Source organism: Monodelphis domestica, chromosome 1 (genome assembly GCF_027887165.1).
Source record: "Monodelphis domestica isolate mMonDom1 chromosome 1, mMonDom1.pri, whole genome shotgun sequence".
Lineage (NCBI taxonomy): Eukaryota > Metazoa > Chordata > Mammalia > Didelphimorphia > Didelphidae > Monodelphis > Monodelphis domestica.
In genome coordinates, this window is record NC_077227.1 from 375,616,283 (window position 1) to 375,628,360 (window position 12,078).

At 39.3% G+C, this 12,078-nt stretch overlaps 2 protein-coding genes across 2 annotated transcripts in view; one reads left to right on the plus strand and one right to left on the minus strand.

Annotated features, from left to right (window-relative positions):
- DOCK2 (dedicator of cytokinesis 2) overlaps window positions 1–12,078 on the plus strand; it is a 559,513-nt gene that overhangs the window by 324,247 nt on the left and 223,188 nt on the right. The gene's annotated exons all lie outside the window — the stretch shown is intronic.
- Window positions 1–12,078, minus strand: part of INSYN2B (inhibitory synaptic factor family member 2B) — a 130,653-nt gene that overhangs the window by 19,312 nt on the left and 99,263 nt on the right. The window contains exons 2-3 of the mRNA XM_007473988.3: window positions 8,072–10,337; window positions 6,624–6,698 (exon numbers count right to left, since the gene is read on the minus strand). Of these exons, the coding sequence (XP_007474050.1) occupies window positions 6,624–6,698; window positions 8,072–9,423 (1,427 nt within the window). The 5' untranslated portion in view covers window positions 9,424–10,337. The remainder of the gene's footprint in view (window positions 1–6,623; window positions 6,699–8,071; window positions 10,338–12,078) is intronic.

The following is a 12,078-nucleotide window of genomic DNA, read 5'->3' on the forward strand; positions in this document are numbered from 1 at the left end:
GCAACCAATCACTGATGTTCTTGGCAGAGGCTGAAAAACCCACTTGGGAATACTGTAAAGAAGGTTCTTGTTTAGGTGCAGATTAAATTAGACACTTTGTGAGATCTTGTGAATCTCAGAAACTTAAAAAACAGATGGAAGAAATAGATAGGAAAAAATCCTCTTTCCTCTCCACTTAAGATATTACAGTTTTGCAACTAAAATCCAATGAATGTTCCTTTGCAGTTCTGATCAGAGAAAAAGTAATAAGCTTCCTGAATTGTTAGTTTACCAGCAACAGACCCCAAAGAAATCCATCATGTCTGTGTGTTCCTTGGGTCTTGTAATGTGTACTATAGTCATTAATCATTATTGAGACCATTGCTCAATGAGACCCAAGAAAGCATTTTCTCATCACTTATTCATTAGTTTGTAAGGAATTACTTTCCAGGATATGACACAGGGTTTGAAGTCATTTGAAATGTAAAAATGACAGTTGTCCTCATCCCACCACTGAGGTGATGGGCTTTTGTTCTGATTACTTTCTTTTCATCAAGTTAATTGCCCCTTCTTTGCAGTGGCTCAAATTCTGGGACAGAGGGGACTTTAAAAATAGTGTTGTTCTGAATGGTAATGAGGGAGATCCATGAATTAAGCCACTGACTCATTGTGCTCATTGAATGAAAGAACTGGGAAGAAGTTTAGGAGTCATACAAGTTCACTCCTCTCAGTGTAAAGTGAACAAAACAGATATCAGAGTAGGGAAATGAGTTGGCCAAGAGCATACTGCAAATGAGTGACAGATTGAATATGTTAACTTGCACCCACTACTTCCTAGTCCCAAGACTCTATCATCTTATTGCATGCTGAGGCTTATAAAGATTTCAGAAAAGAATTTGTAAAAAGTCATGCTTGAAGTCAAGGACCATTGCTTGGTCTACAGACTGTTAATCATGTCAAGGATCAGAAGGGGGGTGGTGGAGAGACAGAGACAGACAGAAAAACAGAAACAAAAGAGAGCAATAGAGAAAATATTTCATTTGATGTGGGTATTCCCTTTACTGATGCATGGATAGTAAGCTTTCCATGCTTTAACAGAAGGGTTAATGAGTTTTTGTAACCCCTCAGGAAGTATCACTTGGTAACCAGTCTTCCAGGAATGAGCTCCTTACTAAATTTTTCTTGAATTCTATTGAACTGAAGGTACTACAGTAAAGGAGGATGGTCTGTAGAGAGGCAAAGAGAGAGAAGGAGGAAATGGACTGTTGAGATCAGGGAATATCTTTTAGACTTGTCTGGCTAGATGATGGAATAAGTGAAGGGAAGTAAAGATAAGTTGGACCTAGATCATAAGAGCAATAGGGAGATACTGAGGCATTACAATTTAAATTTTTTTTAATAAAACCCCTAACCTTCTGTCTTCAAATCAATACTGTGTATTGGTTCAAAGACAGAAGAGCAGTAAGAGCTAAGCAATGGAGGTTAAGTGATTTGCCTAGGGTCACACAGCTAGGAACTGTCTGAGAACAGATTTGAACCCAAGATCCTGGCTCTCCATCCTTGAACCACTTAGTTGTCTCTACTGAGGCTTTTGAGCAGATGTGTGATATGGTCAGATTGATGTCTTAGAAACATTATTTTGGTATTTTAATGGAGAGGATGAATTGTAGAGGGGTGCGGTTGGAAGCAAAGGGCATAATTAGGAGGCTCATAAAGTAATTTAGGGAAGAGACAAGGAGGGTCTTAACTAAGAAAATGAATTAAAACTTTCCTCTGGTGACTCTGAGAGTAGAAGTGAGGGGCAGATCAGAGAGAGATGTAGAGACAGAAAAGATACACATTGGTAACTGTTTGGATACAGTGGCTATGGGAAACGGAAGAACTGAAGATAATTAAACAATTTGACTTAGAAGGATATGGTACCCTCTATAGAAATATGGATGACAGGAGAAGTTAGTTTAAGGGAGAGGGAAAAGATAATTAGTTCTGTTTCAGACAAGTTGAATTTCGAGATTCTGAGATGATCAGGTGGAGCTGTCCAGTCTGCAATTAGGTTTTCATAACACTGTTCTCTCCTGGTTTTCTTCCTATCTATATGACTGCTCATTCTTGGTTTCCTTCATAGGTTCTTCATCTATGGCATTTTCCTTGGATGTCCCTTAAGGCTCTTTCCTGGACCCTCTTAATTTTTTTATTTCAATTGGTGATCTCATCAGCCCCCAAATGTTCAATTCTCATCTCTTTGCAGATGAATCCCAGATGGCTATATCTTCATTCCTCTTCTGAGCTGCATTACCAATTGTCTTTTGGATTTCTGGAACTAAATATTGCACAGGCGTCTGAAATTCAAGATTTCCAGAACAGAGCCCATGATCTTTCATCTAAAACTCCTCTATCTTCTGAACTTTCCTGTTAGTGTTGAGGGCACTACCATATTTCCAGTCAGCTTCATGGTCTCCTCACTCTCATTTATCTCACTTATTCTCACTACTCAAGCCTTCACCATCCTCATTCAGGTCTTTATCATCTCTTGCTTGAACTATTGCTGGAACATTTGAATCATTGTCCCTGCTGCAAATCTCTTCCTTCTTAAACCTCCATTCAGATGCTGAGGTGATTTTTCTAATATGTAGGTCTAACCATCTCACCCTACTTCCCTACTGAGTAAACTCTACTCTATTACTTCTAGCACAAATATGAAATATTCTGTTTTGCATTTTAAGCTCTTTATAACTTAACTTATGTAGTTAAGACCCTCATCATCTCTTCCTACCTTTCTATTCTTTCTATCCTTTATTCCTCTTCACAAACTATGGGATCTAGCTACATTGACCTCCTTATTGTTCCTTGCACACTACACTCCTTCCTCCCTTCTATACCTTTGAAGTGGTGGCTCACCTTTACCTCCTCTTAGTTTCTTGGCTTCTTTCAAGTCTCATAATCCATCTTCCACATGAGGTCTTTACTAATCCCTACAGATTCTATTATCTCTCCCTGCCCCAGATTACCTCCCACCTACTGTGTGTATATTAATTTATTATTACCTGTTATCTCTCATTAGAAAGTGAATTCCTTGAGGGTCTATTTTTACTTTTCTTTTTACCTCTAGTACTTAATATAGTGCTTAGCATTATTATGGAAATGTGTTTTGAATGACCCCCCATATATATATATATAATTGATGTCATATTGCTTGTCTTCTCAATAAGAGGGGTAGGAAGAAAACTTGGAACTGAAAACTTTTTAAAATGAATGCTAAAAAGAAAATATAGAGTGAAACATAATAGGTATTTAATCAATACTTTTTGATGGATTGGTTTTGATTGAATTGAAACTGGAATAGAGGTTATATTAAAGCTGGATTTGGAGATCATTTGAATAGAGGTGATAACATAATTCTACAGAAGTCTGACATCTTGTTCAATTATTTCAGTCTTGTTTGACTTTTTTGTGAGCCCATTTGGACTTTTGAGGTAAAGATACTGGACTGGTTTATCATTTCCTTCTTGAGTTCATTTTACAGATGAGGAAACTGAGGAAAACAGGGTTAAGTGACTTGCCCAGGGTAACATAGTATCTGAGGTAGGATTTCAATTTGACTTTTTCTTGACTCCAAACCCAGAGCTCTATACTCTGTGCCACCTAGCTGCCCTAGTACAACATGTGGGTTCCAGCTATTTGTTTCTGCATTGGTCTTCCCCTTAGAGATGATTACCTTGCATAGTCTTCATAGATATCTTTAATATGCCTGTTTTTGCATCTTGTCTCCCCTGTTCGAGTATAAGCTCCTTGAAGGCAAACACTATTTTTGCTTTTTCTCTGTATCCTTAGTCTTAACACAGTGACTGCCACATAGTAAGTACTTAATAAATGCCTAGTTATTGACTTATTGGTAATGAAAATCATGTAATTAGATCTCATTGTCCTCATTATATGTATTAGCTAATTAGGGAAAACTTTATGCATGTTAATATTAAAATATCAAATGTCCATTCACCATGTGAGGTAAACTGCCTGTTGGGTGTCTAGTCTTTAAATCATATCATTTAACCCACCTTTGTAGTTATCCTTAGGGAGGGAAAAGGAAAGGAAAGGACACAGCCTTCTGCTTGCCTACAAGGAGTATTTTAACCCCAATGAATGAATGAAAATGGTCATTATTCTATTTCACTCTCTTTTACCAGTTTCATGTTTAGAATCTGCTGTATGGGCAGCACACTGAATTTACTGAGTTTCCACTCTTTTTACTTCTCAATATCTAGAGAGGATAGTGTTTCTGTTAGTTTGCAAGTAGTTTAGAAGACTCTTAACTATGTATGGCCCCTGTCAGAGACACAAAAAAGTCTAGCCACTGCCACAGTTTCAGATTTAAGGGTCTACAAGAGGATCATTGGACAACTTTTTCCTCTTTGTGGTTCTGACAAAATTGTTGCATGAAAAAGGAACTGAACATATAAAATGAAATGATAAAATTTCTAATAGAAAGTTAAATAGGTTTTCTCTGAGAAGAGATATATCAATAACCACTTGAATAACTATTCAGTTCTATAAAATAAGGGGAATAAATATAAAAAGAAAAATAAATCTCATAAATTCCACTATACATCCATTAAATTAACAGGTTGACTTAAAATGGTAATTTCAGTATTGGTAAGACTTTGAAGCAATATGTATGATCTTATAATGCTGGTGGAACTATAGATTAGTGAATTTTTTTTGGGGGGGGAAATTTAAAGAATTTTTTACTGAGGCTGGAAGTTCAGGGGCTACTCATAAGCTCAATCCCACTATAAAAAGCTGGAAGCTTTGTCCTCTATTTTCAACCTGTTCTGTTTTGCCCTTCCTTAGGGGAACGTGGTGGCTTCCTGTTCCCCAAGGCTCACCATATAAATACTGAACTTAGTACAAACACCTGATTGGTTTAATCCACTGTGTATCATAACCCTTGAGTTTAAGAGATCTGCTAGCCTCAGCCTTTCTGTTGAATGGGATTATAAATTTGTACCACCATGTGCCGCAATATAATCCTTTTGGAAAGCAATTTGTCTTTATTTAGTAAAAGCAACAACACTTTTAGAATTTGACCACAAGGAACATACTCCAAGTATCTCAGTGAAGGGGAGACAACATTATCTATTTAAAATTAATAGCATTATTTTTAATATCAAAACAATAGAAACATCCTGTGTGTCCATCAGTTAGGAAATGAGTGAATAAATTGTGTGGTATATGAATGTAATGAAATATCATTATGCCATAAGAAATGGCAGTTTTGAAGAGTAAAACAAATACAGATGCATAGTTTGGTTAGTAGAAATAGTGCTAGCTTTGGAATCAGAAGAAGAATCTTAGTTTTCTCACCTACTACCTGTGAGACCTTGGGTAATTCATTTTCTTTTTTTTACTTAATCATTGGTAAAATATGGAGGTTGGACTAGATGATATTGGAGATCCATTGGGTCTCTACATTTGATGATCCCCAATAGATAAGCTACTTCTCAGATGACAAGCATATAGTCTCTCTCTGGGCTTATGTCCAAAGTTTTTCCAGTTTGTAGGACATAGGAGATTGTGATTTTCTGACATATCCTTTGAGAATATAGGGGTCATCTCTATGTCATGATTAAGCATCAAAGTAGGACTTTAATGAAGGTGACTGAACATTAGTTCAGATTTTCAGTTATATCAAGAGTAAGAAAATCAGGTTGCTATAGTGAAAAGAGCAATATATTTGGAGTTAAGACATCTTCCTTCAAATCTTGGCTCTGGTGTTTTACTATTTGATTAACCTTGGACAAGTCATAACTCTTCTCTAGGCCTCAGTTTTCTCCTCTATTTGTCTACTGTATGGAAGTCTATGTCATTCAATAAATGATGAGCTTGGTGATCTGAAGTTGACAAGTTTCTAGAGAGATAATGAACAAGTCATATCTTCTCCCCTGCCTCCCACCCCCAGACTCTTTAAAGCTCCTGCATGATTAGCATGCACCCCAAGAAGGCAACACTGACTGCAGGATACATGATCCTTTGATGAGAAGATGCCCCATGAAACTGCTGCATAGGTGCTGATATTTAATGAAGCAAAGCAGTCCACATGAGATTCAGTCTGCTTAAGACTTAGGTTGCTATGCTCTAAGAGGAGGTGAGGGGAAGAAAGATGATAAAAGGCTGAGTTTGTTTATACATTTTCAAGAAAAACTAGATTCCAGAGATTCATTTCTGGGAACCCATCGGTAACTTTTAATTTCAGTTACCTCTCAAAGCAAGCTCCCAGCTAGAGAAGTATTGATTTTTGTCTCATATAAAATCCATTTCATTAGAGACACCAACCTTACTCCCAAAGGAAACACTGTACATACCCACTGGTACCCAGCCAGGGTATTATACAGCATAATCAAGAAGACTCCTACAGACAGTGTGCATTTTGAATGATAGGGCCTCAGCAGGCTCTCACCTTCCTTTGGCATATGATTATGACATTATAAGTTTCCCACCTCAGTTTTCAAAATCCATTCATTCAAAAGCTACACTCTCCTAGTCTGACTTCTGGGCATCTGGGAGGAGAGTTTATTGAGAGAGTCAAGGTTTCTTGGCCCTCTGTGCTATATCTGTGCCAACCACCAACCTGTGTTGTAAAAAGGTACCTGTATATGATGCATGCTGTGTTCTGACAAGTGCTGCAGTTGTTGAGGTCCTGGCCAGTTCGGTAGAAGTTACGCCTGCAACACAAAGCATTTTACCAGGTGAATTTATGGACAGAGCCCCCAATTGCTTTTCCCACTTGCTCAATTCATAAAGTACAATACCCTGCCTGCCTTAATTGGTGAGACTAAGGCAAAAGTGGGTGGCTCAAGACCAAAAAGTATGAACAAAACAAAATAGACTAAGACCAACTTATGTTTTTATGCTATTAACTTATAAAGAATATATTCACATCTATATTTTTTGATCCTCACATGAGCCCTGTGAGTTAGGTGAGATAGGTATTCTCAGTCTCAATTGTTAGCAATTGAGGGAGATTGCATCTTGCTCAAAGTCGTAAATCAAAGATGGGGAGATCGTGGAGATTAAATCCAGGTGGCTATACTTTCTATCTAATGTACCACATTGATGCTCCAATTCCAAGATATTGATTCTGACTTAAAGGAACAGATGCTTACTACAAGTGGCCACTACTGCCTTAATTTGGCCCCAGAGCTAGATCTTTGTGCAAGTGGGAGGTACAGAGAGGGAAATAGATGATTTTTCCTTCAAATACTATTCTTCTAGATCTGTTCTGTTTATACAATATCTTTATTGAATTTTCCAGGAACAAATCTTCCCCCACATACATCGTATCCCTTAAACCTACTTCCACTGACTACAATTATGTTTTCGTTGACCCATTGAGTGATCATAGGTTGCCAAAGTTCAGTGCACTATAATTGAATGCTAATTTAAACCTATTCGAACCTGCATAATTAATTTTGGGGGAAAGTGTTCTATTTTCCCATTTCCTGTCTCTTTGATTTATCTGTAGACTCAACATGCATAGATGATCATAAATTAAAGATTGGAAGAGCCATTAGAGATCATCTTAGTTCCTCCCCCTCATTTTGCAAATGAAAAAATAAAGTCCTAAGAAGTAAACAGATTTGTCCAAGGTCAAACAGACACTAAATAAGAAAACTGGGGTTTTAGCCCATGGCCTCTGACTTTAAATCCTGTTCTCTTTCTACTATGTCATACAGATTGTATTTGTATAATATACTTGTACTTGTATAAAGATCATGAAATCTAGTCTTGCTCCTTTCCATTCTCAATGGAAGGAGATTATTAGGAAACCTAAAGAGAGGAGAATATTAAGGAAATCAATATAACCCTCCCACTCCCCCAAGACTCAGCATCAAATAAACTCTGCTATTGTAAGATATACTATCTAGTTTTGTATTACATAAGTTTATTCAGGGATTGAAAATTTCAGGATCAATGGTTTAGGAAAAAAACACCTTGAGAATTACTATGACTTTTTAACAGTTGAAACCCATTACTCCAAGTGGATTACTTTTTGATGCAATATTAGCAAACTTTTTAATACCAAAACTGATCCTACCCTTCAGTGAGGGCTCTGGCTTTTTCCAGGTCTTGAATTACGTTCAAAAGGACTTTAATCTTCTCTTGGTTTGAGTGCAGAGATTCCTCCACAGATTGCAGTCTCCCTTGAAGGTCACACAGTTCACCATGTGCTAGGTGAATTGGATTAATTCCTTTAATCTCTTTGTTGGTTTGAGGTTTGCTTTCACTCCTTGGGAGAGAAGACTGGAGGTGAAAGCTTCCTAGACAATTTTTAAACTCCAAAGGATCTGCCTGGTTGGAATTTTTTTCTGTCTCCTCCCGACACTCGGGAGCAGATTTTGTCATGTTGCTAGTTGTCAATGATATTAGGTCCTTATGATCATTACTTGGTGCATCACAGTCAGAAGCAGTTTCAGGAGGGGCTGCTTGTCTGTGCTCCCCAAGGAAACAAGGTGAGGAGCTATGGGTCTGTGGAGGTGAAGGAGTGCAAGTTCCCTTTGATGGAGGTGATAAAGGAACCGGCTCTTTAATGCCAGATGTGTCTTTGGGCAAAAGCAATTCAGGGTCCGTTTTATCTCTGCCAGGCAAGGAGTGAGCACCGCTGGCAGTACTCAAGCAGGAAGAGGGCCTTTCTGAACTAGATGGCAGCCTGCCATTCACATCCCCTGGGCACATATTTGCACAAGGATGTATTGAGTTGCTTAATTCCACAGGCCTGTCCATGCTGTAAGTGGGGGCTTTGGTACCCCATGGAGGGCTATGACATATATCATCAGGAACTTGTATAGAAGCCGTCACCTTTTCTGAGGGCCCCAGAGCATTTGCTTCAAAGCAGATGCTGACAGGCCCATTGCTTTGTGCCTTGGACACTCTGGGAAAAAATGGATGTGCTTTCTTACCTCTGTGAGGCACATCATCCAAATGCCTAGTGATCTGTAAATAGGTAAGATCAGAAGACATGATGTCCTGCTCTGAGAGATTGCCATTGACTTGGATGGAGTTTTTAGACCCGGTGGGCATTTCCACTAGTGACTTGCTGGCTGTGAGTTTTTTCCTTTTAAAAACAGGGAAGTGCTTCCTAAGGCTGGGGGATGTTTGAATTGCAATATTCCGAATGTTCTCCCCCTTCTGGGACCCAGGGAAGGAGAGGGAGTAATTGGGCAGGTGATGGTGCCGGGATGCCTGCACCTTCTCCATCAGGGTGGAGTCTTGGTCTGTTTGGACATCAATCTCTGCCAGGCCAGCGTGATTCTTACTAGCTCCATCTTCCTTGAAGCGGACTTGCTGGGATTTGCTTCTGCGGTGGTGGGGCTGTTTCACAAAGTCCACTGAATCCAGACTGTTCCGCTTCAGGAGTACGGGTCTCACTTTCATGCTTTGCTGGGCCATCGAGCCAATCTATGGATTGCAAGCTTCTTCTTGACAAGTTGCATTAAGTCATTCGAGCAGCATCTGGTGACCAAGCCCCAGATGCCAAACACAGCCAGCAGAGATGATGGAGAAGATACCCTCTCCTGATTGTGTGGGTTGCTATGTTGGCCATCCCTGGCTTATAGGTTTTACTCTATGACTATTTCTAATGTTATTTCTGGAGTTAACAATATGTTTTTCATCACAGAGCTAATTGCTAATTAGATAAACACTTGAGTTACCCTAATTGTCAACCATCCAACATCTAAGAAGTTGCTGGTGGTCTGGGTATTGATAGAATCAGATTACTCAGATCCTGGAGGAAATCTGTCATTCTGTTTCACACCGACCAGGAAAATACAATAGAAGCAATCTCAAGGACCATGACAAATGAATTCCTAATAGAACAGGTTACATTTGGAATATCCAGTTCATCTTCCCGGTAGGGGTAAGCTCAGGTGTGGTATAGCCAGCCTCTTAAGTATGCCTCCTCTGCATGGAGTGTAAATAGGCAGTGTAACAAACGACTGGGATGTTTGCTCTTTTGAAATGACATGATGTTCCTGGGGTAGCACATCTGTTCGTGTCAAACAGAAATTCCTCCTCTGGGGCCATTGTTCTCCTTCATGTTCCTTCCCTTTTTTTAGTGATGGAAACTTGTCTTCCCAAATCGCCTCATACAGCCCAGTGGGGCGTGACCAGGACTGGAATAAAGCCACAAAGGGGATTCAGAGACTAGTTTCTGCCCTCTAGTCTTGCTCTTGTTTACATTGGTACAAAGCTAACCAGGTCTGTGGAACCTGAATGATTTTAGGAAGAGAACTATGGACCCTTTGACTTCAGAAGAGGAGTATAGATCATCAGTCTTTACAGGATTGGCAGGTGAGCAGGTTCTGAAAGGGAAAAGACAACAGATGTAGGTAAACAGGTGACTTCCACAGATCTTCCTTCTTCTCTCATTTTCAACCACAGTACTTATAACTGCTATCTAGTAGAATGTCTGAAATAATGCAGTGTTGTTCCCTAGCAAGTCAGCACACCAGTGCTAAGAGACATAGCACAGATGTGCTTGGATCTTTCAGGTCATTATATGCAGGACACCTCAATTAAATTTGCTGACCCTTGTCATCATGGCTGCAATAGCAAATTTTATATTAGATTATTCCTTAATTGCACTTGTTACTTTTGTTTAAAATAAATGACAGCTTTTTTTTTTTTGGTGGGAGGTAAAACATGCACTGAATTTTTGTTTCCCCTGGGGATCCTCAAATGTTAAAGGGCAGAGCAAAGAGATATCCTATATACAAGGGTTTAGAATCACCCCAGTATGCTAAACCCAGAGCCCCATTGATTGATTACTCTGGGCATTCATATCAGAGTTAGCCTGCTTATTTTGATTTGCTGGACTTCAAATCTTGGTGTTGAGTATAATGATTGGAATTCTTCTTTTACTTCAGAGTTCCTACAGTCATTGAAATAGTTTGGGATTGGGTCTGCTCTGGGAAAAGGTGTTAGGTCTCGGGAATTTCCTTAACATAAAAAGCTAAAGGACTCTTTTAAGCAATAATGTGAGACCCTCTGTTTTGCACAGAGAGATGAGGAACATCCATAATACCCTATTCTTGCTATCAAAGTTACTTGTACAGCCTGATGAGCTTACTGAAATCTAAATCTATTTTTTTCTAAAATCACCAGTTTCTCAGAGAGATCATATATTCTGTTGGCAAAGCCCTTGAGCTTCCTATGCCAAAGCAAGTCTGAAAGAGAAAACTCCCAGGCAGGCTGAGGTAAAGCATCTCTTTCTCTAATTAGAGAAGAATTAATTTGAAATTCTAATAAAAGTTCAGTTAACTTAGCCTCAGACCATGCATCTCCTAACTGCCTTTATCCTGAAGGGTATCTCCTGTCTTCTCCATAGCTAGAACCATCACTCCCTTTGGAATATTATGGGTTCTGTGGGAAGAGAAGGCAAGGATAAGCAATGACGCACCACACAACATTCAGAAAAGCATGTCCAACCAGAGTCCAGGTTGAAACCTAGCTATGACTCAGAGAACAGCCAAAGGGCTTTGTGAGTACCACCAGTACCCCCTTTGACTGTAATTTACCTCCTTTAGGAGGGGCCTTTGCCCAGCATTGAATTCTAAATAAAGTTCTGCTCCTTATATTCTCTTTCTCTGTCTTATCTGTCTCTGTCTGTCTGTCTCTCCTCCCCATTTCAAAGATGGTTTCAGATGTTTGCTTTCTTGGTTAGTATATGATTCCATCAACCACCTGCTACTCTCCCACCATAACTACTTCATCTCTTCTCTGAGTGAAAATCTACCTGATGAAGAAAACAGTTGCCCAAAGCTAGTCTACCTTTTTTTACCTCCCTGTGGCCTTTTCCATAATGAATATTTATCATTTGTCTCCTTTCACACTCCTACCTCTCAACATCCCTTCCAGAACTTCCCCTGGTGACTCTTTCTGGAAAGCTCATTCCTCACCTTGGGGTAACCAGGCTTCGTGTATGTGGGTTCATTTTTAGAGGAGTGCCACTTGCCAAAGGCTTTCCCTTTATTATCCCCTTTGTTTCCTGATGCCCCACCCATGATCAAGAGTACAGAATACTGGCTTCATTCAGTTTATTCC